We start from the raw sequence: 20,911 nt of genomic DNA, 5'->3' as shown, positions 1-20,911 counted from the left end.
CCGAGGAGAAAAAGACTGAGGACCGGGGATCGAACGGAGGGAGAGGATTGGATGCTGGGCTTCGAGGGGGCGGGGATAGAACGCAGAGGGTTGGAAAGGGGCGGGGATAAAACCAGAGACACGAATACCCGGCAAGGCACACGCGAGGAGGCAGAAATCGGGGTTCCTGGATGTTGGATAATCGGGGGCGACCAGGAGCTCCGGAGGCCCGACGACCAGGTCGTGGACTCGTGGCACTGGGATTGGACAGATGCAAGTGGGAAACTTGGGTCTGGCGCTCTAAATCGAGGGTGGGGGGTGTGCTCGGGCTTGGTCTCCAGGATCCGATCGGCGGACCTCTGACTCAGCGTGGTAAGTATCGGAGGGGCCCGAGCTCCTGCGGGGCCTGGAGGCCTGTGGTTTGGGTTGGGCGTGCGGGCCTCTCCATCACTTGTCCTCGAAGCTCGCCTCGGCTCCCAGCCTCAGCATCCCTGGCCGGGAGGCATGCGCGGTAGGGCGCTCCCTCCCCCACCCCTTCCAGCCCCTGGCGCGGGGGAGGGGACGCCGGGCCACTCCAGAGCGGATGAATTTATAGACATTGCCACCACCACCCCCGCTCCTCCCCCGCTCCTCCCCCGCCAATCCCCCGCACCCCCACCCCATCCCTCCTCCTCGCCCTGGCATGGGAAACGGAAATGGGGCGGACCGTGCCAACGTCCGGCAGGTGTTCGTTACAAATGGGTCTCGGGACTAATGTTTTTCTCTAGACCCTGCAACTCAACCCTGGATCAGTTTCCTCCCCCAACCCTGAATCTTGAAAATCCTTCATGGGGAGGGGTGCACTGCCTTGCACCTCGTTCTCAGCAGAGCCGCAAAAGGGATTAACGCGAGTTGTCCCTCCTGCCTCTATGCGTTCACAGAGGTCCCCAGTTGATGTCCCTCCAACACCGGAGTCTCTGGCCGAGTCCTTCAAGAACCCTCAGGTGGTTGGGAAAGGGTGAGCCGCAGTCCTATATTCCCGGGTCTGTAGGAGGAGGGGCTTGGGGGCCCGGACTCCTGGGTCTGAGGCTGGGGACTTAGTAGTGATCCTCCCTCCACCTCCCAGGGCTCTAGCGTGACATGGCTGAGGCACACCAGGCCGTGGGCTTCCGACCCTCGCTGACCTCGGACGGGGCCGAAGTGGAGCTCAGTGCCCCCGTGTTGCAGGAAATCTACCTCTCCGGACTGCGCTCCTGGAAAAGGCACCTCTCCCGCTTCTGGGTGAGGAGGGCCACGGCTTGGTTTCCTTCCAGGATCCAGTTGCCAGAGCTTCTGGGTTCTCCGAGGTTCACTGGGGAACCCTCAACCTCACCTACTGGGAACATCTACTCACCTCCTACACCACTTCCTGCACCACTTCCTTTTTCCTCACACCCCCAAACCCAATTTCTAGAATCTAGACCCCTGATGCCTTGGTGCTCCCTCATCTCACCCTTTCCTTCTGTCGCCAGGTTCTAAACTAGGTGCTCCTCCTATCAGAACACTGTGATCTGATCTAGATCCTGGTCAGGCCACACCCCAGTCCTGAAGGGTCCTTCTTCCCCCTAGCTGGCACCCCTGGATCTGGGGGCCACCTCCTTGCCCTTGCTTCTGAATCCCCCACACCCTCTCCAGTATGCGGTGCAGCGTCCTTGTGGTTCTGAGACGTGAACCAACAAATCTCTGTATCTGCACTTCTCCATCACTTACAAACCCTGCAGTCCCAGTCTGGGCTCATTGTCCTTGCTCTAGAATCCCCACGCCTACCCTGAGGTCACCAGTTCTGGAACTCCGGCACTGCATACATCGAGAGCCTCCCTGTTGGGTCACATCCTATCTGCTAACACAAGTCTTGAGCACTTGCGGGGTTACCCAAGACTCACTTTGGATCCTGGCTCTGCCACTTACTAGCTGTGTAGCCTTGGGCAAGTGTGTCTTTCTGAGCCTCAATTTCCCCACATGTCAAACGGGGGTGATGATAACACCTCCCTCAGGACAGTCTCGAGGATTAGATGAATTCTTACATGTAAGCGCTGAGCGAACTGCCTGCCCATGTCAAGTGCAGAGTGTTAGCTTTTGATAATACTTTTCTTTTTTTTTTTTAAAGATTTATTTATTTATTTATTCATGAGAGAGAGAGAGACAGAGAGAGAGAGAGAGGCAGAGGGAGAAGCAGGTTCCATGCCGGGAGCCTGATGCGGGACTCGATCCTGGGACTCCAGGATCGCGCCCTGGGCCAAAGGCAGGCGCTAAACTGCTGAGCCACCCAGAGATCCCCAATAATACTGTTCTTTATTCATTAACCAGATATCTATGGGACATTTATTTTTAAGATTTTATTTATTTGTTCATAAGAGACACACAGAGAGAAGCAGCGACATAGGCAGAGGGAGAGGCAGGCTTCCTGGGGGGAACCCGATGTGGGACTTGATCCTAGGACCCAAGGATCACGCCCTGAGCTAAAGGCAGATGCTCAACCACTGAGCCACCCAGGCGCCCCTATGGGCCATTTATTAAGGGCTTGCCACTACTTGGACAGGGCAGGGAGCAAGACAGCCAGGATCCTGCCCTCATGGAACTCTGGATTTAGCCGGAGGAGAAGGCAATGAAGGAGACGCATAAGCAAGATGCTGAGTATGTCAGATCATGTGACATGTGCCATGGGAGAACAGTAAAGCCGCCAGGAAGAGGGAGCATGGGGGCTTTGTGGGTGGCCCCATTATTTAATCTGAAGCTGAGACGTTTGAGCCGGCTGGATTGAACCTCTGTAGCCTTGCGAGTTGTTAAACCAGAGAGATATCTGTTCCAGTGGATAATAACCACTACCCCAAACCCCCAACGAGCTTCTTCTTTAGAAACATATATGTTTATTTATTTGAGAGAGATCGAGAGAGCACGATGCGGGAGTGGGAGGGTGGCAGGGAGAGGCAGAGGAGAAGCAGATTCCAGGCTGAGCAGGGAGCCTGACTCGGGGCTCCATCCCAAGACCCTGAGATCAGGACGTGAGCCAAAGTCAGATGCTTAATAGACTGAGCCACCCAGGCACACCTCTTTTTTTAAGATTCTATTTTTAAGTAATCTCTACACTTGATGTGGGACTCGAACCCATAACCCCAAGATCAAGAGTCACATCCTCTACTGACTGAGCCATCCAGGTGTCATGTCCCGCCCCCCCCCCCCCCCCCCCCCCCAAAGAGCTTCTTTAGCCCTGCCCCTGGAATCCTCTGGGCCTCAGGCTAATACATCAATTAAAACATTACCATGTAGCCATTAATCTGTGGTTAAATATATAAATACACATATACATACACGGGTAAATATATATATGTTTTTTAAATTAAGATATAGTTTCATAAAAAATGCACAGGTTTTTAAAATGTACAATCCTTGAATTTTGACAATACCTGTGTAACCGGGCAGCCCAGGTGGCTCAGCGGTTTAGCGCCGCCTTCCGCCCAGGGTGTGATCCTGGAGTTCCAGGATCGAGTCCCACATCGGGCTCCCTGCATGGAGCCTGCTTCTCCCTCTGCCTGTGTCTCTGCCTCTCTCTCTCTCTGTGTGTCTCTCATGAATAGATAGATAAAATCTTAAAAAAAAAAAAAAAAAAAAAAAAAACCTGTGTAACCAGCTTCCTATCCAGACGGCATGACCACTGTTCTAGAATGTTCCTTTGAGCCGTTTACGAGGGAGCACCCCCCCCACTCAGGGCAACCACTGTTCTGATTTCTATGCTTGCAGGTGGATTTTGACTATTTGTTGAATATTATATTGTTGAATATTTTGACCCTTAGTTGTTTTTTTTTTAAAGATTTTTTTTTAAATTTTTTTATTTATTTATGATAGTCACAGAAAGAGAGAGAGGCAGAGACACAGGCAGAGGGAGAAGCAGGCTCCATGCACCGGGAGCCCGACGTGGGATTCGATCCCGGGTCTCCAGGATCGCGCCCTGGGCCAAAGGCAGGCGCTAAACCGCTGTGCCACCCAGGGATCCCTTGACCCTTAGTTTTGAGTCAAAACCCAAAACCCTTCTCAGAGTCAGATGTCCCCTAGGTGGGTGGTGGCCCCCACCAGACCTTCTCGTTCATATTAATCGATCATTGTATTAATGATCATTCTTGCCTTTCTGTAATATAGCCAACTCTCTACCTATTGGACACCTGATGCTCTTAGGTCCTTCCTCTTCCATTCTGGGATCCTGGGGGCCACCCCGAAGTTGTGGCTCCTGGAACTCAGTCCCAGGGTGAGGGCTATGCCCTCAGCAACCACAGAGCTGAAATTCTGTAGTTTCTTCATTTATAAAATGATATCCATGACAGTCCCTCCCTCAAAGGATTGTGGTAAGCGTTAGTTGTTTTAGTAGAAGGCCTGACTCACAGAAGTGACCAGTCCAATACTGCTGCTTCTATGGTCCTGGAGGTGGTTCCACATAGTTGCTGGGTGCCCCCCAGGCATGTTCTTAACTTCTCTGAGTTTCTGCTCCCTCCTTTCTAAAGTCACATTAGGTAACATTTAGTGTGTCCTGGGTTCTATACTTACCAGTCCCTTTAAATCTATTGCTTGTTATTGACTCTTGATCTCAGGGTCATGAGTTTGAGCCCCACGTTGGGTGTAGAGATTACTCAAAAATAAAAGCTTTTAAAAATAAAAAAATCGGGGCACCTGGGTGGCTCAGTGGTTGAGCATCTGCCTTTGGCTCAGGTTGTGATCCCAGGGTACTGGGATCAAGTCCCGCATCAGGCTCCCCAATGGGAAGCCTGCTTCTCTCAGAGAGAAGCAGGCTCCATGCAGGGACCCTGACGTGGGACTCGATCCTCGGTCTCCAGATCATGCCATGGGCTGAAGGCGGCGCTAAACCGCTGAGCCACCGGGGCTTCCCTAAATAAAATCTTTAGACAAAAAATTAAAAAAATAAATCTATTGGCCATCTGATCCTTGTTATAGCCTCCTAAGGTAGACATATTATTAATCCCACTTTACAGATGAAGGAAGAGGCCCAGAGAGGTGCTTCCATTTTCTTAAGGTCACACAGCTGCTAAGAAGCAGAACTAGAGGCAGAGCTAGAATGAGCAGTGTGGCTGTAGGAGCCCATGTTCATGCCTGCTAGCCTGGGCTGCTTTTCTAGAATGTGGTCCCAGGACCTATGCCATGGGGCTGTCGTAAACTACGTGCAGTGGGGTCATTTGAGCCAAGCGTGTGGCACAGCATCCATGTGGATTGTTCATCAGCAGGAGGTCAGAGTATTTCCTGAGATGGTTTCCAAATGAATGAGATACAGCAGACCCCAGAGTGTGGAGCCTTGCAGCACATCCTATTGCATTAGGGTTCCAGAGGCATCTGGATGATTTGAGGGATTGAGAGTGAACCCATTGTGGCTTTGGATACATTCAAGCTTCTTGTCTTCTCAGTGTCTTCACCCATGTGATAGGCACAATGGTTTTCTTTTTTTTTTTTTAAAGATTTTATTTATTCATGAAAGACACAAAGAGAGGCAGAGACATAGGCAGGGGAGAAGCATGATCCCTGCAAGAAACCCAATGTGGGATTCGATTCCTGGACCCCAGGATCACGACCTGAGCTGGACTATTTTTTAAAAAAAATTTTTTTGAGCCGAACTATTGCGCCACCCAGGTGCCCTGGCACGATGGTATTTACTACTATCTTCCTGAGTTACAGGGCAATGAGATGAGTTATTGATGCACCTGATCCTTGGGAAGTGCTCTGGAGACATTTCCTGTTATTATGAAGCCCCTGTTCTACTACAATCCAGAGCACCAGATAAAGGAATTGATCGTTCCTTTTAAAAAGAAATAATAATCAACGAAAGAACCATGTTTGCCAGTAAGTTTTTCTTGCCAAACCAAAGAAAGACTGTCCAGTAAATAAATCCCAAGAAGCAGAGTAGCAATAGAAAAGATCGTCATAATAATGTTTATTGAGCACCTACTGTGTGCCAGGCTCTGAGCTATGCAATTCATCCTCCACCCCTGTGCCCCTTTTGCTTTATTTTTCTCCACAGTCTCTATTGCAGTCTGTCACATGACCCTAAGCCTTTTTTCTTAGTAGCTATTTTCTCTGTCCCCCAGGAGAGCAGAAATCTTGTTGTCTTGTCACTGCTGTAATTGCAATTGGCATTTGTGGAAGTATTTTCTCTCTCTCTAGCTTTTTGTTTATTTGATACAGAGAGAGAGCACAAGCAGGGGGAGCAGGAGAGGGAGGAGCAGACTCCCCACTGAGCAGGGAGCTTGATGAGGGACTCGATCCCAGGACCTCTGGCTCATGACCTTAGCCAAAAGCAGATGCTTCACCAGCTGAGCCACCCAGGTGTCTGGAAGGACATTTTCTCATCTGACCCTTGGTGACAGCCCTATGAGCCCAGTATTGAAATTGTTCCCATCCTACAGATGAGGAAACTGAGACACTTGTTTGTGGTCACTTAGCTTCTTAGTGACAGAGTAGAGATTTAAAGCCTGGGGCTCCAGAGTCCGAACTCAAAACTGGATCTCTGAGGCTTTTTTGTTTGTTAACCGTGGGAAAAAGAGAAAACGTGGTTTCTTGAGCTCTGATGGTGGTAAGCAAATAACAAAGCTCATCTCATGCTGTCTGTGTGACCTTGAACCTAAGTGTTTTCTTTTGTAAAATGAGATCACCTAAGTACCTACCTCACAGTGTCTTAGGGAGGATTTTAAGAGTTCATCCTTCTAGATGGCGGCGCTTGGTCATGGGCCTTGGTTAAGTGTTAGTTATGTCCATGGCTCTTGCCTGTGAGTCTGATTAATAGCCCAAGACTTTCCTCCATTCCATGACCATGTAGTTCTAGAAGGCCCACCAAGTTCCAGACCCTGCTGTATATGGGGAATCATTTTGCCCGAGAGTAACCTCCTCCAGGGAACCCTCTCTGACTCCTTCAATTTGAGCAACCTGGCTTCATTGGGTTCCTGTGCCTTGCTTTATGTCCATGAGCACTTCAATTCATTCTTGACTGACTTCCCCCGTCCTGAGGGCAGGACCCAGCTCTGTCTGGTCCCCACTGGGTCTTGAGCACCTAGCTCAGGGTTCAGCACACACTGGGTGCTCTGTCAATATCTAAGAACAGTGCTCAGCGGAGGGATAATTGATTGAATGAGTGCCCTTTCCTTCCCACAGAATGACTTTCTCACTGGTGTGTTCCCTGCCAGCCCCCTCAGCTGGCTCTTCCTCTTCAGTGCAATCCAGCTTGCCTGGTTCCTCCAGCTGGATCCTTCCCTAGGACTCATGGAGAAGATTAAAGAGTTGCTGCCAGACTGGTGAGCTTCCCCATTTGAGCCCAGTAACCTCCCTTATTCTTCTCCCTCCACCCAGTGAGTTTTTCTATCAGGGTGTTGTGGCTGCTAAGGAAAAGTAACTTCTGGGACTTATTTTTGGTCAGATTAATAAAGGTACAGCGTGAGTAACATGGAGGTGATTTCTTCCCTTCTTGCTAAGTGGGATGCTGACAAGCTAGAATGTCTGGATAGGGTTAGAGTGCCCTGGCAAAAGTAGAAGCTCTGCTGGGCTCCAGTTGTGTAATCTCAGGCAAAAGACTTCACCATTCCCCTGTCAGTCTTCATTTATAAAATGTAGGTAATAATAATTGCTTCCTAGGGTGTTTGGAAGAATTAAACAAGAGCATGCACATGGAAGGGCACCGGTTTGGCTCAGTAGGTGGAGCATGTGACTCTTGATCTCAGAATCGTGAGTGTGAGCCTCACGTTGGGCGTGGAGACTGGATACATACATAAATAATATCCTTAAAAAGAAAAAAAGAACACATGCACATGATCCATTTGGTACAGTGCCAGGAGGTTACTAATTGGGAATGGTTGTATTATTATAATTGGCATTTTGGGGCAAGGTTGGAAGCCAGGTGCAGGTGAAGGGACAGGTTCTAATGGTTCTAATTCTTGGCTTAGTCTTCCTGGGGAAGAAGGTTCAGATTTTGTACAGACAGTCCCAAAGGGCAGACCTAGGATCCGAGGTAGGAATTTCCAGGAAGGCTAGATATACCCAAGTCTACAGAGGGGAAGTAACGCTCCCCAAGTCTTCCTGGTGGGCTTCGCTCGCATGTCTGGTTGCCATTTTGCAAACGTGGTCATCTATTGTAGTTTTTGAACAGCGTGTCCTAAACTTGAGGTTATACTGGAGCCACCTGAGAGGCTCCTTAAAACACAGATGGCTGGACCCCACCCCAAGAGATTCTGTCTTAGTAGGTCTGGGTGGTGCCTGGGGATTTGCATTTCCAACCAGCTTCCAGGCAGTACTGATGCTGCTGGGCCAAGGGCCACACTTTGCAAACCACTGCCTTAGAGCAGAATTTGATTTCTAGGAGAGAAAAGTAGGTGTCCCTTCAAAAAAAATAAAATAAAATACCAGCTCCCACTTGTGAAGTACCTACTGATTTCAATGGGAAGTGGTTTTAGGAGCTTGGGGTCCTCACGCACCCAGGGAAGGAGGGGAGGCACAGACAGAGGATCCATGCCCACTTTATAAATGAGGACATCGGATATCTATGATTGACTCCAATTCTAGGTTTGCGCCCCATCAAAATGCCAGGGTCAGAGAATGTTAGGAAGAGCAGGGTCTGGGTGGGGCTGGAGGGGAGGCCAGGAGACCCAGGCCTGTCCTCTCTTTCACTCCCAGGGGTGGACAGCACCACAGGCTTCGGGGAGTCCTGGCAGCGGCGCTGTTCGCTTCGTGTCTGTGGGGAGCCCTGATCTTCACCCTTCACGTGGCCCTAAGGCTCCTTCTGTCCTACCATGGCTGGCTCCTTGAGCCCCACGGAGCCATGTCCTCGCCCACCAAGACCTGGCTGGTATGTGGGGGGCAGGGCACTCCCTGCTCGGACCTCCGGGGCCCCACTTCTGGCTCTGCTCCCCTCCGGCTTCCACCTCTGACCTTTCATGGGTCTCTATCCCCCTCTCCCCGGGACCCTGCCCACCTCTCTCTGGTCTCTATTCCACCTCCTGGGTTTCTGCCCCCGCCCCCGCTTTCCCTGGGTCTCTATCCCATTCTCTCTGTGGGTTGCCACACAACTCCCCGACCCCAGCCAGGGGTGTAACGACCCACTAATTCCCCCCGCCCCAGGCCCTGGTCCGCATCTTCTCCGGCCGCAAAACAATGCTCTTCAGTTACCAGCGCTCGCTGCCACGCCAGCCCGTGCCCTCGGTGCAGGACACCGTGCGCAAGGTGGGCCTGCCAGGTACCTCCGCCTGGGGCGCTGGGGGCGGCCGGTGGCGGGCGGGGGCGTCAGCTACCCTCTTCTCCTTGCCCCTCAGTACCTGGAATCTGTGCGGCCCATCCTCTCCGACGAGGACTTCGACTGGACGTCTGTCCTAGCGCAGGAATTCTTGAGGCTGCAGGCGTCGCTGTTGCAGTGGTACCTGCAGCTCAAGTCCTGGTGGGCTTCCAATTACGTGAGTCCCGGGCCCTGAACGCCGAGGTTCCGAGCCCTTCTTCCTAACCTGGAGGTCTACGCCCCGCCCCCCCATCGTTTAAACCCAACCCCCAGATACTCCAGTTTGCTGCTCCTGCTCTCCCATACTCTGAACCCCAACCCGCGTGTGCCAGCATTTTGAGCCTCCCCGCCCCCACCTCCAGCTCTGACACTCGGAGCCTGACTTCAATCACCTAAGCTCCGCCTCCAGGGCCTGCCCACACCCGCAGCCCTGCCCCACGCCTCCAGGATTGGAACCAGAATTCCAGGATTCATCCAACATTTCCGCCCTCCCCAGGCAGGAGGCAAAAAACATTTTGCTCCTCCGCCCCCAGAGTAGCTCTTGTTCTACCCCCCCCCCGCCTTCTGCGCAAGGGCACCTCCCCCAGTTGGGCTTCTACTCTGAGTTCAGGAGCCAGGCCTTTGGTAGTACTCCGACTTGGAGTTTCTTGCACAGAGCAAGACAGCAATTCGCCCAAACCAGGGCTAACAGGCCTCCGGTTCGGTAGGAAGTCATAAATAGCCGTCAGGCAGCGTGGGATGAGGTGGAGGTAGCGATGAAGAGACACGGTGGTGTGAGTGTCTGGAGGGTGGGATGGCCTGTGGACACAGTCATTGGATGAGAGGATTAGGGTTCCAGGAGGAGAAGTTATTAGGGTTGAGCCCTGAGGATTGGACAGAACTTGAACCTGTCTGGTTAGTAGGAGGGAATGGGGTGGGCAGAGGTGAGGAACTAAGAAGGTTGTAGGGCGTCGGCTGGGAAGCAGGAGGGCTTTACTCTGGCCAGAACAAAGGATTGAAGGGTGATCCTCAGGGGGAGGTGATGGTGGAGGAGGGGTGCAGAGAGGCCTGAACTCCAGCCGAGGACCCTGGACTCTTTTCTTGGGGTGTCAAGGAGCCATGGGAGGATTCTGAACAGGGGAGGGTCAGGATCCCCTGTGGTGTCAGGGAGACACTGGAGGCCAGGAGGTTGGAGAGGATGCTAGGGTGAGGATCTAGGGGAAAGGATGAGGCCTTGCAGGGGAATTGGGACCAAGGGAAGGAGGCAGAGTCAAGGGGCAGGAGAGTGGGACTGGGACTACCAGGCTGGGGGTGGGGAGATGGCAGGATGGCATTCACAGGCCTTAACTGATATTGGATGTTGGGGGACTGCCAGGCTCTCCCTAAGATGGGGAAAAGGGGAGCATCCCTGAGGGGAAGGCACTGAGCTTGGGGGGTGCCAGGGAGATGCCCTGGAGCAGCTGGACATCTGAGTGAGGGCTCAGGAAAGAGGCCTCGGTGACAGCAAATGGGACCTTTAGCTACAGAAGGAAATTGAAACATTGGACTTGGAAGGGAAGCAGATCTGGGACACAGCCCCAAGGGGCAGCAGCATGGAAAGTTCAGTCAGACAAGCTCCATGGAGGGGACTGAGTCATGTCTGAAGGGGTAGGAGAGAAGCCAGGCCTTAGTTTTTAAATTTTTTTCCCTTCAAGCTGTTGGACCAGATTCTTGTTGTGTGTGTGTGTGTGTGTGTGTGTGTGTGTGGTTGTTTTTCCCAAAGATTTTATTTATTTGAAAGAGAGAGAGAGCACGAGCAGGGTGAGAAGCAGACTCCCAGACATGGGGCTCAAACACAGGACTCCGAGATCATGACCTGAGCCAAAGGCTGATGCTTAACTGACTGAGCCACCCAAGCACCCCTGTTGGACCAGATTCTGTGCTAATACATATGTGCACATGTGCACGGACACACACAATGTTTATATTTCATTGTACATCTAGGGCACTGCCAATTATAATATACTCCATTATCTTATGCACAACAAAGAGAAAGAAAATGAACACCAACTAAAGTCTGACACAGTGCTTCCTTATTACAGATTTTTTATCTATGTTTTTTAATTATATGAATTTTATTTATATATAATTTTAAATGATATAACACATGCTTGTACATTTTATAATTTATAGAAACATATTTAATATATCATAAAGTCTATAGAACATATAGACGTACATATGATTTTTATTGGGGTAAAATGGACATCATGTAAAATTTACCATTTTAACCATTTTTAAGTATGCAGTTCGGTGGTATTAAGTACATCTGCAATTCCATGGAACCATCATGACAGTCTGTTTCCAGAACTTTTTCATCATCCCAAACAGAAACTCTGTACCTATGAGGGAAACACATCCCCATTTCCACTTCCCCAAAGTGCCAGGTAACTTCTAGTCTACTCACTACCTTTAGGAATTTACCTATTTTAGATTTTTCATATAAGTAGAATCATACACGATGTGTCCTTTTGTGTCTGGCTCATTTCACCTGGCATAATGTTTTCAGGGTCCATCCATGGTGTAGCACACATTAGATTTTCATTCCTTTTTCTTTTTTAAAGATTATTTATCTATTTATTCATGAGAAACACAGAGAGAGAGGCAGAGACACTGGCAGAGGGAGAGGCAGGCCCCCCACAAGGAGCCTGAGGCAGAACTCGGTCCTGGACCCCGGGATTACGCTCTGAGCTGAAAGCCGATGCTCAACCACTGAGCCACCAAGGCGTCCCTCTTTCCTTTTTCTACTAACAGGGACACCTGGCTGGCTCAGTTGGTGGAGAAAGAGACTCTTGATCTCACGGTTCTGAGTTCAAGCTCCATGTTGGGTGTAGAAATTACTTAAAAATAAAATCTTAGGGAGCCTGGGTGGCTCAGTCAGTTAAGTGTCTGCGTTGGCTCAGGTCATGATCCCAGAGTTGTCTGCTTCTCCCTCTGCCTCCCCACTCCCGCTCATTCTTGCAGTTGCTTGCTTGTGCTCTGTCTCTGAAATAAATAAATAAAATCTTAAAAAAATAAAATATTCTTTAAAAACCCATTCTATTGGATGGATAGACCACATTTTGGTTGTCCATCTATCTATTGATGGACACTTGGGTCTTGCTGGTATTTTTTGAAATCTCATATGAGATCATTTCACATATCTTATTGTGCACCTAGCTTTTCCCATTCAGCTACATGACTTGGTACTCGCTCCTTCTGTGTCAGTGGTACAGATGTCCCTTGTTCTTGAACAGCTTCGTAGTAATCCAGGACATGAGTGTTAGTGAGGTTTAGCTAACTGATCCCCAACTGATGGACTTCTAGGTTACTGCTAGTTACCGATCATGATGGCCTCCTTCATTGAACTCTACCCTCCCTGTTTGACACAGTAGAGTCTTTGGGGTCTTGCCACTCTTGCTGTCCCTGCCAACCCCCCTTGGCCCTAGCTGCCCCAGCCATGTCTTTCTGCCCCACTCCTAGGTCAGTGACTGGTGGGAAGAATTTGTGTACTTGCGCTCCCGGCACTCGCTGATGGTGAACAGCAACTATTATATGATGGTGAGAGGGGGAGAATGGGACTAGGAGCTGGGCAGGGGCTGAGTTCAAAGCTCCCCAGATTTAGGGTTGGGATGTCTTTGTGGGAAGTGGGGTTTAGGGTCAGTGACTCAAATCAGAGTTTTATTCACCATCCTGCCACTTGTTGGGGGTCATGATTTGTGTTTGGGGTCAGTGCCCCCATCAGGGGCAAGCCTAACCCCAGGCGTTCCCCTCGCCTGGCCCCCAGGACTTCCTGTACGTCACTCCCACACCAGTGCAGGCTGCTCGTGCTGGGAACGCAGTCCATGCCCTCCTCCTCTACCGCCACCGCCTGAACCGCCAGGAGATCCTGCCTGTAAGATGGGCCCCCCAGCCCCCCACTGGGCTGGGGCCGTGGGCTGGGGACATGGGCTCTGGTCCTGTGGCCATACGGCCATGTTGGTCCTGGGAGGCAGTGTCCTCCTGAGCCCATGGTCTCTTGCAGACTTTGCTGATGGGAATGCGGCCCTTATGCTCTGCCCAGTATGAGAAGATATTCAATACCACACGCATTCCCGGCATCCAAAAAGGTGAGATTCCCCTTGCGTCCTCACTGACAGAGGTGTAACAGTGTAGTAGGTGAGAACATGTTCTCCTGGGTTTGAACCCCAACTCCATCGCTCCCTAGCTGTGTGACATTGGGTAAGTTACTACGCTCTCTGAGCCTTGGTTTCCTCATCTCTAAAATGGGATAATAAGGGTGCATAGGGTGGTGAGGATTAAATGAGTGTTTAGAGGGCACCTGGGTGGCTCAGTCGTTGAGCATCTGCCTTTGGCTCTGGTTGTGATCCCAGGGTCCTGGGATCGAGTGCCACATCTCCCTCTGCCTAGGTAGATAGATATATAGATAGATAGATAAGTAAGTAAGTAAGTAAGTAAATAAATAAATGTTTAGAACAGTGCAAGCCATACAGGAAGTATGGTTCTTATTATCTAATAATAAGTAATAAATGATTCTTATTCTTTTTAAAGATTTTTAGAATTTATTTTAGAGAGAGAGTGCACGTGTGCATGTGCTAGCTGGGGGGAAGAGCAGGGGTGGTGAGGGAGAGGGAAGGAGTCCCAAGCAGACTCCCTGCCCAATGTAAAGCAGGGAGCAGCTGGATCCCACGACACTGAGATCACAACCTGAGTCGAAACCAAGACTCAGACACTTAACCAACTGAGCCATCCAGGTACCCCTAAATGGTTCTAATTTTTATTTTTATGATGTGTCTGACCTTCCTGCCCTCTGCACTCTGCCCACCCCACCTCTAGACCACATCCGCCACCTGCGTGACAGCCGACACGTGGCCGTCTTCCACCGAGGCCGATTCTTCCGCGTGGGGACCCACTCCCAAAGCGGCCTGCTCTCCCCGAGGGCCTTGGAGCAGCAGTTCCAGCGAATCCTGGATGACCCATCCCCCGCCTGCCCCCAGGAGGAGCATCTGGCGGCCTTGACTGCGGCTCCCAGGTGAGAAGGGGAGGTCAGGGGACCCAGAGGCCCAGGCAGCCTCAAGAGGCTGGGGAAGAGCAAAGTGTGTGTGGGGGGGTGGATGGAGTCTGGGCAGGGTGCAGGGCCAGCCTGAGCTCAGGCACATCCCCCGATAGGGACGTGTGGGCCCAGGTGCGGAGTTCCCTGAAGGTCCAGGCTGAGGATGCCCTGGAGGCCGTGGAAGGAGCTGCCTTCTTTGTATCACTGGACTCGGAGCCTGCAGGGCTCACCAGAGAGGACCCCGCTGCTTCACTGGATGCTTACGCCCGCGCCCTACTGGCTGGCAGGGGCCATGACCGGTGAGCCAGCCCCTGAACTTGAACCTCACCCTGGCCTGGTGACCCCAGAACCTAGTATCTAGACCTAGGACTCTGGACACTAGACAAGCAGACCCTGGACCCCAGACCTGGGGCATCCTCAGGTCTAAGGACCCCTTCAATCTGAGGACCCCCACCCAATGCCTTGAGACCCAGGGACCTCTAACACAGAGAGCTTCTGGGTCCCAGGGTCTGGCATCCCTGGGACCCTAGGTCACCGAATCTAGACACCGAAGACCTAGAGTCCCAAAGCCAAAAGCCCAAGCCCAGGGACCTTAGGCCCAGAACCACAGAATCCTTAGATTTTAATGTAGGCTCCCTAAACCCAGAACCCCATACCTGGGGCTTCCCACCTAGAGAGCCTCAGACAACTTTCTAGATGCACACCAGGCATCAACTGTAATTTCTGAGGTTCCCAGGAAAGTTCCCCTAACCTCTTAGCTCCTTGTGAGCCTTGAACCTTTCTTGGCATGTTCTCTCAAAATCTTACAATTTCCCAAGCCCTAGACATGTCTCAGAAACCATCTAGACCACCTGGTGGAGAGCCCCCCCTCCCTTAGGGAGTTCCACACCATCCTTGATTCCACAAAGATCTGCCCACCCTGACACTCCTGCAAGTCCTACAAAGACTACCCAAGTTCCATCCTGGCCCTGGCTCTTTGGCGACCACTTTGAATTCTCCCCCTGCAGCTGGTTTGACAAATCCTTCACTCTAATTGTCTTCTCCAATGGGAAGCTGGGCCTCAGCGTGGAGCACTCATGGGCTGACTGCCCCATCTCAGGACACATGTGGGAGGTAGGATAGCCAGCCCACCCCCACCCTGGGGACCATCAGCCCCATTTCCAAATACCTTCCCCTCCAGGGCCTCACACTCAGCAGGAAGACAGAGGGGGCGCCTGGATAGCTCAGTGGTTGGCTCAGGTCGTGATCCTGGGGTCCTGGGATCAAGTCCTGCATTGGGCTCCCTGCAGGGAGCCTGCTTCTCCCTCTGCCTTTCTCTGTGTCTCTCATGAATAAATAAAATCTAAAAAAAAAAAAAAAAAGGAAAGAAGAAAGAAAGAAAGAAAAGAAAGAAAGAAAGAAAGAAAGAAAGAAAGAAAGAAAGAAAGAAAGAAAGAAAGAAAGAAAGAGGCTCAGAGACAGGCAGAGACTGGACTGGAATCACCCAGCAAGGAAAAGGGAATCTGGGATTATGACCTTCTTTTGATGAATGAGCAGTTGGGGCTCAGAGAAGGGAAGTGATCTGCCCAGAGTCATGGCGCCAGGTGTTGCAGAGCAAGAATATGATCCTAGAATGCTCTGAGACCAGAATGGAGGCCTTTCCACCACATCACACTGAATCAGAATGATCTTCCGGCTCTGGCTTGCTGTGTGACCTTGGGCAAGTTCCTCCCCTCTGAGATGAAAAAGTTGGGTTTCTTTTATCTGTAAACTGCCATCCAATCCTGAGAACTCTAGCATCTCTTTTTTCTCTATTTTATTTAATTCCTAAATCATAGGGGGTGGTGTCCATACCCTATGAGGTTCCCACTCTTTCATGGCATTACATAAGGCATTGGATGGAGCCAAGGGTGGGATCTGGAGAAGTGGAGGCCCCTTTCAGATTTTAGGAGCAGCCCCCGGAATTAAGCAATGACTCTTCTGTGCCTGTTTCTCGTTTGTAAAATGGGAGAATTTCCCCTTTGATGATATTGGTAAAGGAAACCATCAATTCAGTTGACTTTCAGACTCTTCAGACCCTTCTTGTCCACATAGGGTCTCTGCCCATCGACCTTGAATGAAGAGATATCATGTAGAATATGATAGAGAGGGGATCCCTGGGTGGCTCGGCGATTTAGTGCCTGCCTTTGGCCCAGGGCATGATCCTGGAGTCCCGGGATCGAGTCCCATGTCGGGCTCCCTGCGTGGAGCCTGCTTCTCCCTCTGCCTGTGTCTCTGCCTCCCTCTGTGTGTGTGTCTCTCATGAATAAATAAATAAAATCTTTAAAAAAAAAAAAAGAATATGATAGAGATCACTGGAAACTCCAAGGCACCAAGTCGGGGAGGTTCTTCTTCAGCTAGGTTTCTAACATTGCAATGGGGATGTGGATCCCTTCTTCCTAAGTGATTATGAGAATTAAATGGAAGGCTGCCGGGTAGCACACGTGCTCCATCAGTGCTGATTTAAAATATTGAACCAAAAAAAAAAAAAAACCCAAAAAACAAAAATAAATAAAATATTGAACCACCAGCAGGGCGTGGGAACCACCCCCCAATCAGAATGGAGGCCACCCCTCCATTCTGGAGGCTCATGCTGTGCACAGCTCTATCTCTCCCATCTCAGGATCCTGGTAGGGGCGGGGTGGTGGTGGTGGTGGTGTGTCTTGGGAAGGCTGGAACAGCCGTGGGTAACTCTTTGTCTACCAGTCAGAAGTAAAATGTCAGTAAGCACCCGCAGCATATTAGTATCAATCCTGCTCTCCATGAACTTGAACCTGAGAACACACCTGTGAACATCAGAGGTTTCTGTTTCTTTTTTTTTTTTTTAAGATTTTATTTATTTATTCATGAGAGACACACAGAGAGAGGCAGAGACACAGGCAGAGGGAGAAGCAGGCTCCCTATGGGGAGCCAGATACAAGACTCGATCCCAGGACCCTAGGATCATGACCTAAGTCAAAGGCAGATGCTCAATCACTGAGCCAACCAGGTGTCCCAAGAAGTTTCTGTTTCTTAAGGACTGTCCCCTTTGCCCCCAGCCCCAGAAACGGCTTATGAACAGAAGTCCCTGGTTAGAGGGCCCTCAGCCCAGAGGGAGGAAGGGACTCTGACAGCCTCTGTTTGTGCACAGTTCACTCTGGCCACAGAATGTTTTCAGCTGGGCTACTCTGCAGACGGCCACTGCAAGGGGCATCCTGATCCCTCGCTGCCCCAGCCCCAGCGGCTATACTGGCACCTTCCAGAAAAGGTGAGATCGGGCTCTGGGGCCTCTTCTCCAAGTCCCCAAACCCTCCTGGCTCTGACTCTAAATTCATCCCCACCTCCAAACTCAATTCCACCCCAGCCCCAACTCTAACCTTACCCCGCCCATCCCTGCCAGTCCCATTCTCAATCCCAACCCCATCCCCAACCCCAGTCCCACAGTGACCCCCACCAAAAATCCAGCCCTGTAGCTACATGTTCGATTCTGTCCTCATTTCCACATTCCACCCCTACCCTGACTCAATTCCCACCTCCACTTCCAGCCCCACTCCCGACTCTCACCCTACCCTATCTGTAACCCCAGCCATCCCTCCCTCCCTCCCTCCTCCTCTGGCAGATCCATCTGTCCATCTCTCTAGCCCTGAGGGGAGCCAAGACTCTGTCTGGAAACATCGATTGCCACGTCTTCCCCTTCTCCCACTTTGGCAAGAGCTTCATCAAACGCTGCCACCTCTCTTCAGACAGCTTCGTCCAGATGGCCTTGCAGCTGGCCCACTTCCGGGTCAGTTGGGTCCCTTGACCTTAGCCCCTTGCCAGAACTTTGGTTCCCCTGGGCCTGCCCTGTCAGTCCCTTTAAGAACTCTTCTTGGTTATGCCCTTGTGGGTTCCGCCATCTTGATTTCTCCCCCAACCACACGTTCCCTGAGCAGGAAGAGGTGGGAGGCCCGCAGAGGTGGGTCAAGTGCGGGAATATTTCCAGAGACCAGCTGACAGGCTCCTCCCTTCCTTGTCCCCCAGGACAGGGGTCAATTCTGCCTGACTTATGAGTCGACCATGACTCGCTTGTTCTTGGAAGGCCGGACAGAGACGGTGCGATCTTGCACGAGGGAGGCCTGCAACTTTGTGAGAGCCATGGAGGACAAAGAGAAAACAGTGGGTGCAGGCCTCGTTTGAGGCTTTGGTCATTTCCACATACTCGTTCCTACATTTGCAAATATTTTTGGAGCACCTTCTGAGGACCAGGCCCTCTGATGGGTGTTCTGGACAAAGGAGGAACCAGACCTGGTCTATGACCTCAAGAAACTCTCTGGTGGGGAGAGGCGGAGATATTTCAGCATAGTGCGACGCATGCTTTAATGAGGGTCACACAGGGTACTGGGGGAGCACCCAACAGGGATCCTTGGTCCTCTAATGTAGCTCTCTTTGATTATTTAACCTCTATGTGACTTCCATTTGTACCTTTCCATGGATTCCCCATATAACCTTTCAGCTCAGAACCCCCCCAGGACACCTTTTCCTCTCACCCTACCTATAGTGGTTTAATGGAAGGAGTTGGGGCCCTAGATCAGACAGACCTGGGGACCCACCTGATACTGCTTTGCTGTGTGACCCTGGGCAAGTGACTTCCCTCCCTGAGCCTGTGTCCCCTCTGTAAAATAGAGTCCATATCTCTGCCTTGCAGGGATTTTGCAAGCTGGGTTGAAGCCAGGGGTGTGACAAGCCCCAGCAGTAAGCCCACTTCCTGTCTTTCCATGACCTGTGACCACCCCGGGGGACCCCAGGAACCCCAGCGCCGCGCTCTGTTCCGCCTGGCGGTGGAAAAGCACCAGTCTCTGCTGAAGGCTGCGATGAGCGGACAGGGAGTGGACCGCCACCTCTTCGCGCTCTACATCGTGTCCCAATTTCTCCACCTGCGGTCACCCTTTCTGGACCAGGTTGGGGTGCAGAGAAAGGTTTAGAGAGGGAAGAGGGGAACCATGGGAGAAGGGTACTTCTCAACCAGGAGAAAGAGGTTGGCAAAGGGAGTTAGAAAAGTTGGGGGAGGCCGGAGTGGTGCTGGGGCAAGAGAGGGAGGGGGCGGCGAGGGAAAAGAGGTAGGGAGCACGGAAGGAGGCGGAGTCAGGGAGACAACAGGGACGTGGTTAGAGAAATAGGCGTGGTCAGGAGAAGCCGAGAGGGAGGTGTAGTCCGAAAGGAGAAGAGCAGAGGCGCGGGGGTCAGGGAGATGATGGGGCGCGGTCCGGGGAGGGGGCGTGGTCAGGGAAGCGGAGAGGGTGTGGCCAAAGAAATGGGCGTGGTCAGGGAGAAGCAGAGAAGAGGTGTGGTCAGAAAGGAGGAGAAGCAGACGGACCGGTGTCAGGGAGGGACCCGCAGAGACACCGAGTAGTTTAGAGGAAATGGGCAGTCAGAAAGGGCGGGGGCTGCACGGAGCTGAACCACGGAGGCAGGGACTGGCGGGTCTTCATTGCATACTTGACCATCTTGTCTGTCAGGTTCACTCAGAGCAGTGGCAGCTGGCCACCAGCCAGATCCCTGTTCAGCAAATCCACCTGTTTGACGTCCACAATTACCCCGACTATGTTTCCTCCGGGGGTGGATTCGGGCCGGTGAGTGGAACTGGGCCTGATCCCGCCTCCGTGGGCCCTCGGGCCTGAGAGAGGAGGGCGTGGGGGGTCTGCACTCTGGCTGAGAGGGGTTGAGGGGCACTGGAGGCTATTTACTTCCCTTCACTCTGCTCATCTCCAGGCCGATGATCATGGTTACGGCGTTTCGTACATTTTCATGGGGGATGACACCATCACCTTCCACATCTCCAGCAAAAAGTCAAGCACAAAAACGGTGAGATAGACTTGAACACACCTCCCTGTAGGACCTCCTCCCTCAGGACCCAGGGGTCTAGAATCCTAGCTCCCTGCTGTCCCATGATCCAGGAATCCCAGTCCCCAGCCCCCTCCTCCCTCAGACCAAGACATCAGGGATGTCAGCCCTCCTGATTTTCAGCACTGAGGAGCCCCTCCCCCAGGTTCTCCTAGACATACCTATTTTTCCTTCTAGGACTCCCATCGACTGGGGCAGCATATTGAGGATGCACTGTTGGACGTGGCCTCCCTGTTTCAGGAGGGGCAGCGTCCTAAGCCCAGGTGCGAAGGATTACAGGAGGAGGACGTGGGGCACAGGTGTGGTTCTCTCCCCTGCCACACTAGGGGCTCCAGGGCACCCACAAAATCCACCAACTTTTGACCCCTTCCTGCAGGGAGCTGGTCTCCCCATGAACTAGGGAGAGGGTCATTACAACTGGGCTGGTGCAGAACAGAGGCAGCCTGTTTGGGTTTGGGAATCCCACATCTGGGCCAATAAAGATGTAAAAGCTAGGCATACGGTGTTTGCTGTGCTGTTGTGCTGGGCAGGGGTGGGAGAGGTGAGGATCAGGGTGAAGGAGGAGAAAAGTTCCCCTCCATCCCCAGACCCAACTGTGAATTGTCAGTTACAGTCGATTTCAGCTACAACCCCCAGTCAAGCCCATTCTACTGCATTCCTAGCTCCAGTCACACCAAACCCAACCATCCAAGGCCAACCCCAATCAAACAACCTCCCAAACTCTCATTAGTCCAGTT

At 51.8% G+C, this 20,911-nt stretch overlaps 1 protein-coding gene across 3 annotated transcripts; it reads left to right on the top strand.

Annotated features, from left to right (window-relative positions):
- The first annotated feature begins 119 nt into the window (after positions 1-119).
- CPT1C (carnitine palmitoyltransferase 1C) lies at positions 120-20,663 on the top strand. 3 transcript variants are annotated; one of them, XM_055311898.1, is made up of 20 exons: positions 120-219; positions 900-976; positions 1,085-1,239; positions 7,141-7,280; positions 8,653-8,824; positions 9,097-9,198; positions 9,288-9,425; positions 12,728-12,805; positions 13,032-13,139; positions 13,269-13,353; positions 14,081-14,276; positions 14,414-14,596; positions 15,305-15,410; positions 17,446-17,562; positions 17,914-18,078; positions 18,315-18,449; positions 19,079-19,231; positions 19,790-19,903; positions 20,043-20,135; positions 20,352-20,663. In XM_055311898.1, the coding sequence occupies exons 3-20, from the start codon at positions 1,099-1,101 to the stop codon at positions 20,535-20,537; spliced, it is 2,412 nt and encodes an 803-aa protein (XP_055167873.1). In that variant the 5' UTR covers positions 120-219; positions 900-976; positions 1,085-1,098; the 3' UTR covers positions 20,538-20,663. The 3 variants fall into 3 exon arrangements, with proteins under 3 accessions (XP_055167873.1, XP_055167874.1, XP_055167872.1); XM_055311899.1 differs by having other exon boundaries at positions 120-351; positions 900-962; XM_055311897.1 differs by having other exon boundaries at positions 120-351.
- Positions 20,664-20,911: the final 248 nt, after the last annotated feature.

Source organism: Nyctereutes procyonoides, unplaced genomic scaffold, assembly GCF_905146905.1.
Source record: "Nyctereutes procyonoides isolate TBG_1078 unplaced genomic scaffold, NYPRO_anot_genome, whole genome shotgun sequence".
Classification (NCBI taxonomy): Eukaryota; Metazoa; Chordata; class Mammalia; order Carnivora; family Canidae; genus Nyctereutes; species Nyctereutes procyonoides.
This window is presented reverse-complemented; position numbering and strand designations above follow the sequence as displayed.

Coding starts and splice junctions, on each gene's coding strand:
- CPT1C (XM_055311898.1), top strand. CDS start 1,099: ATGGCTGAGGCACACCAGGCCGTGGGCTTCCGACCCTCGCTGACCTCG. Junction 15,411..17,445: donor TCTCAGGACACATGTGGGAG/GTAGGATAGCCA, acceptor GTTTGTGCACAG/TTCACTCTGGCCACAGAATG. Junction 19,904..20,042: donor CCGGGGGTGGATTCGGGCCG/GTGAGTGGAACT, acceptor GCTCATCTCCAG/GCCGATGATCATGGTTACGG.